The 5,337-nt window shown below is 39.5% G+C and overlaps 1 protein-coding gene across 1 annotated transcript; it reads right to left on the bottom strand.

Annotated features, from left to right (window-relative positions):
* Positions 1-397: 397 nt before the first annotated feature.
* On the bottom strand, positions 398-1,607 carry LOC120042511 (zinc finger protein 239-like; the record flags this gene model as incomplete). Its single annotated transcript, XM_038987342.1, has 1 exon — positions 398-1,607. A coding segment is annotated over one exon (840 nt), but the record flags the coding sequence as incomplete, so codon positions are not given.
* Positions 1,608-5,337: the final 3,730 nt, after the last annotated feature.

Raw genomic sequence — 5,337 nt, 5'->3', positions numbered from 1 at the left:
AGAGAATAACAGAGTTACACACCGCGGTGTAGACAGTCTGAATTCCTGAAGCATTGGGTGATGAGCACATATCTTTATAGTTTCCTGTTCCTGGGAGGGACTTTATTCATACAAGGACGCAGGTGCAGCTGGTTTGCAACACAGGAAGATACTCCCAAGAACAGGAGATTATAATAGGACAGTTTCACAAGGTTAGTCACATAATCAGTTATGTGGACACACATACAATTAACATTTTCCGTTACAGTCTGAATATTTGAATTTCATTAAATCATCAGTGGGCCAACAATGCAAATGTAAACAATGGAACAAATGCATCACATCCAAATATCACTGTATTATCTGTAGTGCTGGAGGAATGACACACCCAGATAAACACACACAAAGAGTTTTAAAAAGGACCATTTAAACACATGGAATCTGATCTACTTTATATTCAAACTGACATACTCCATATTAAATTCATGTTTTCTAATAAAAACAAACAAATATATGTTTGAGTATACCTTGTACCATTTAATTTCATATGGTAAAAACAAGTAAACACATTATCAGTCAACAATATAAGACAATGGGAGCACTGTATATGTTCTCTGATGAATTTTAAGTCAATGAGATGTGAAATATCAATATACAAGTAATTCTTCTCTTATGTGTGGATTCTCTCATGACGTTTAAGTGACTGTGATGAGTAATATGTTTTCCCAGTCTGAGCAATTTCTAAGCCTTCTCCTCTGTGTGTAGTCTCATGCGTTCTTTCAGGCTTCCTAAATGGGCAAAAACTTTGCACCCTGGGAGGAGTGGTAAGGCTTCTCCCCTCTGTGTATTTTCTCGTGTTGGTTCAGGTTGCTTTTCTGATTAAAACTCTTTCCACAAATGCAGCAGTGGTAATACTTCTCTCCTGTGTGAATTCTCTCGTGAGCTTTAAGGGTTCCTAAAAGCACAAAACTCTTTCCACACTGGGAGCAGTGGTAAGGCTTCTCCCCTGTGTGTATTCTCTCATGTTGTTTCGGCTCCCCTGAACGGCGGAAACACTTTCCACACTGGGAGCAGTGGTAAGGCTTCTCCCATGTGTGTATTCTCTCATGAGCTTTAAGGGTTCCTAACACCTTAAAACTCTTTCCACACTGGGAGCAGTGGTAAGGCTTCTCCCCTGTGTGTATTCTCTCGTGTTGGGTCAGGCTTCCTTTCTGGCTGAAACACTGTGCACACTGGGAGCAGTGGTAAGGCTTCTCCCCTGTGTGTATTCTCTCATGTCGTTTCAGCTCCCCTGACCGGCTGAAACACTTTCCACACTGGGAGCAGTGGTAAGGCTTCTCCCCTGTGTGTATTCTCTCATGTTGTTTCAGATGACAAGGCCGTTTGAAACTCTTTCCACACTGGGAGCAGTGGTAAGGCTTCTCCCCTGTGTGTATTCTCTCATGGGCTTTAAGGGTTCCTAAAAGCTTAAAACTCTTTCCACGCTGGGAGCAGTGGTAAGGCTTCTCCCCTGTGTGTATTTTCTCGTGAGCTTTAAGGGTTCCTAAAAGCTTAAAACTCTTTCCACACTGGGAGCAGTGGTAAGGCTTCTCCCTTGTGTGTATTTTCTCGTGTTGTTTCAGGTTCCATAACCGGTTACAACCCTTTCTAAAGTGGGAGCACTGGTGTCGTCTTGCTGGTTCGGACGTCCCTGGCTCTGGTTCCTCTGAGTCTGGTCTTTCTCCTGCCAAAGACACTGTGTTATTTTTAAATTAGAGACCCGAATGAAACCTCCACATGATAAAACAACCTTGCTACGAGGGTAAATCCTGAATCAGATCTCTCAATAACCTGAGGCCAGTTTTAACAATTATAGTGTGATTTTAAAACAAATGTAGAGCTTCCTGGCAATTACTGCTACGTTTACATTACTTATTTTATTCATCCTGTTTTACAAGTCAGAACACAAACTAGACAGTTCTAGGACACTGAAGACACAGACGTCGCTAGATTCCAATCAAGCAGGTGGTTCTAAATATATAACTTTCATAGCTGTATGATACAGAATGTGACCTACACACTTCCAACTTCTTGAGAATACAGGGGGTGCTATTTTTTCCATTAGCATAATTTGCTCTACAGATTAAACTGCCTCTTATTCAATTATTGCTCTTACTACATGCATATAAATAATACCATTGGAAAGAAAACAATCTCTAGTTTCTAAAACCGTTTCAATTTTGTCTCTGAGTGATACAGAAGTCATTTCACAGCACTTTCCATGACCAAGAACATAAAATCAAGATGTGTTATGCTGGCTTCAAAGCTCTGCCTATATATGGTCGTGCCCCCTATGACCCGAAACACACCTCATTCGCCTTCCTCTGGGTGTCAAGAGGACGTCAGAGGAGAAATTCTTTGTTTATCTGGTACTGACGTGAAATAAGACCTATTTCTTTGGCGTGACCGACAACTTCCGGTTTGCTGATTCGCACGAGTTGGAGCTGCGATTGTGTACTGTTTTGCTGGCGTTATGGATGAAAACTATCTCCGTGTCGAATTTTGTTTGATACATGTGACCATATCATCGTAATGTATGTTTTTTCAATATAGTTTAATCAGATTATTTGAATTTTTTTGGGAGTTTTGCGGTGTTCCGTTGTCACAATTTATTTACATTTGAGAGATCTGTGCCACTCGACCGGTACCTGTGCTAAATGGAGTGGGAAAGGAAGATTTCTGAACGGAACCAACGACTCATCTTGACAAAGGACACTTTGATCAACATTCTGATGAAAGATCAGCCATAGTAAGACCCAATTTACGATGTTATATCATATCTGTTGTGCATGTGAACTGGCCGTGGGCGCCTAGCCGAATCTGCCTGGTATAGCTATGCTAATTTAGCGCTACATTTTGTTTTCGTTATAAAACATTTAATAAATCTGAAATATTGTTTGGATTCACCAGATGTTGGGCTTTCAATATCTGTACGCTGTGTATTTTTCTGAAATGTTTTAAGATGAGTAATTCGTTATATGACGTTGGTCTCTGTAATTGTTCTGGCTGGGTCAGCACTATTTCAGATTGCAGCTGCAATGTAGAACTGTGATTTATACCTGAAAAATGCACATTTTTCCCAAAAAAAACTATGCTATACCATAAATATGTTATCAGACTGTCATATTATGAAGTTGTTTCTTGGTTAGTGGCTATATATATTTTTATTTAGTCGAATTAGTGATAGCTACTGACGCAGGAAAAAGCTGTTGGGAGTAAAAAAATCGTGTCCTTTGCTAACGTGGTTAGCTAATAGATTTACATATTGTGTCTTCCCTGTAAAACATTTTAAAAATCTGAAATGGTGGCTTTATTCACAAGATCTGTATCTTTCATTAGGTGGCTTGGACTTGTGATTTAATGATATTTAGATGCTACTATTTAATTGTGACGCTATGCTAGCGATGCTAATCAGTGTGGGGGGGGTGGGGGGTGATCCCGGATCCGGGGTTGAGGCTCGTTAGAGGTTAAACATAAAATAACTAAAGAAGTAATTTTGTGTGGAAGTCCAAAACTTGTTTTTACGTCGAAAATACAAAGCACAAGATACAAAGCACTTGAACTTTGTGAAGCGTTTATTTGGGCTGCAATTTCTAAGGCTGGTAACTCTAATGAACTTATGCATCAGAAGTAACTCTGGGTCTCCCATTCCTGTGGTGGTCCTTAAAGTAATGATGGACTGTTGTTTCTCTTTGCTTATTTGAGCTGTTCTTGACATAATATGAACTTCGTCTTTTACCCAATAGGGCTATCTTCTGTATACCACCCCTACCTTGTCACAACACAACTGATTGGCTCAAACACATTAAAACCTGTTATGGCTAGGGGTTCCGCTAGCGGAACGTTTCGACAACATCCGGTGAAATTGCAGAGCGCAAAATACATATTTTTTAAATTAGAAATATTTAACTTTCATGCATTCACAAGTGCAATACACCAAATTAAAGCTTAACTTCTTGTTAATCTAGCCACCGTGTCAGATTTCAAAAAGGCTTTACGGCAAAAGCAAACCATGCGATTATCTGAGGACAGCACCCCATCAAACAAACACATGACAATCATATTTCAACCCGCCAGGTGCGATACAAAACTCAGAAATAACTATATAATTCGTGCCTTAAGTTTGAAGAGCTTCTTCTGTTGGCACTCCAATATGTCCCATAAACATCACAAATGGTCCTTTTGTTCAATTAATTCCGTCGTTAAATCTCCAAAATGTCCATTTATTTGGCGCGTTTGATTAAAAAAAACACCGGTTCCAACTCACCCAGCATGACTACCAATATCTAATAAGTTAAGTTACCTGTAAACGCTGTCCAAACATTTCAAACAACTTTCCTAATCCAACTTTAGGTATTTTAAAATGTAAATAATCGAGAAAATTTAAGACGGAAAAAACTGTGTTCAATACAGGATAAAAACAACGTGAAGCGTGTGACCTGGAGCGCGGATCAAAACATTAGAGAGCACTAGGCTGGACCCTCGTTCTGAATAGCCGTACTTCTTCATTTCTCTAAAGAAAAACATCAACCAATTTCTAAAGACTGTTGACATCTAGTGGAAGCAATAGGAACTGCAACCAAGTGCCACAGAAAAGTGCCACACAAAGCCATTTGAAAACAGTCACCTCAACAACAAAAAATTCCTCCTGGATGGTTTGTCCTCGGGGTTTCACCTGCCAAATAAGTTCTGTTATACTCACAGACATTATTTTAACAGTTTTAGAAACTTTTGAGTGTTTTCTATCCAAATCTACCAATTATATGCATATCCTAGCTTCTGGGCCTGAGTAGCAGGCAGTTTACTTTGGGCACGCTTTTCATCCGGACGTGAAAATACTGCCCCCTATCCCAAACAGGTTAAGGAAAGAAATTCCACAACTTAACTTCTAAAAAGGCACACATGTTAATTGAAATGCATTTCAGGTGACTACCTCATGATGCTACAGTCCTCCTTTAAGACTCCATGCTACAGTTCTCCTCTAAGACTCCATAATGTTTCATCATTAGACGCTACAGTCCTCCTTTAAGACTCCATGCTACAGTCCTCCTTTAAGACTCCATCATGTTTAGAATGTGTCTGGAAGCGCTACTCTATCTACTCTACTCTCATCCTTTCGGTTTTAATCATATTTATAATAATAATGTTATAATAGCTAATAACTAACTTTAATAACTAGGGTTAATACCTGCCTGGCGCCCCAACAAAATCTTTATCTTTACCCCCCTCTAACAATACCGCTACAGAATTAGCATAGTAGGCCATGTAACTTCAGGTAATCAGAAATATTTAGGACTAACTTATTCCTTGCCACCCATT

Source organism: Salvelinus namaycush, unplaced genomic scaffold, assembly GCF_016432855.1.
Source record: "Salvelinus namaycush isolate Seneca unplaced genomic scaffold, SaNama_1.0 Scaffold7, whole genome shotgun sequence".
NCBI lineage: Eukaryota > Metazoa > Chordata > Actinopteri > Salmoniformes > Salmonidae > Salvelinus > Salvelinus namaycush.
Note: the sequence above shows the minus strand (reverse complement) of the source record. Positions and strands in the feature narration are given on the sequence as shown.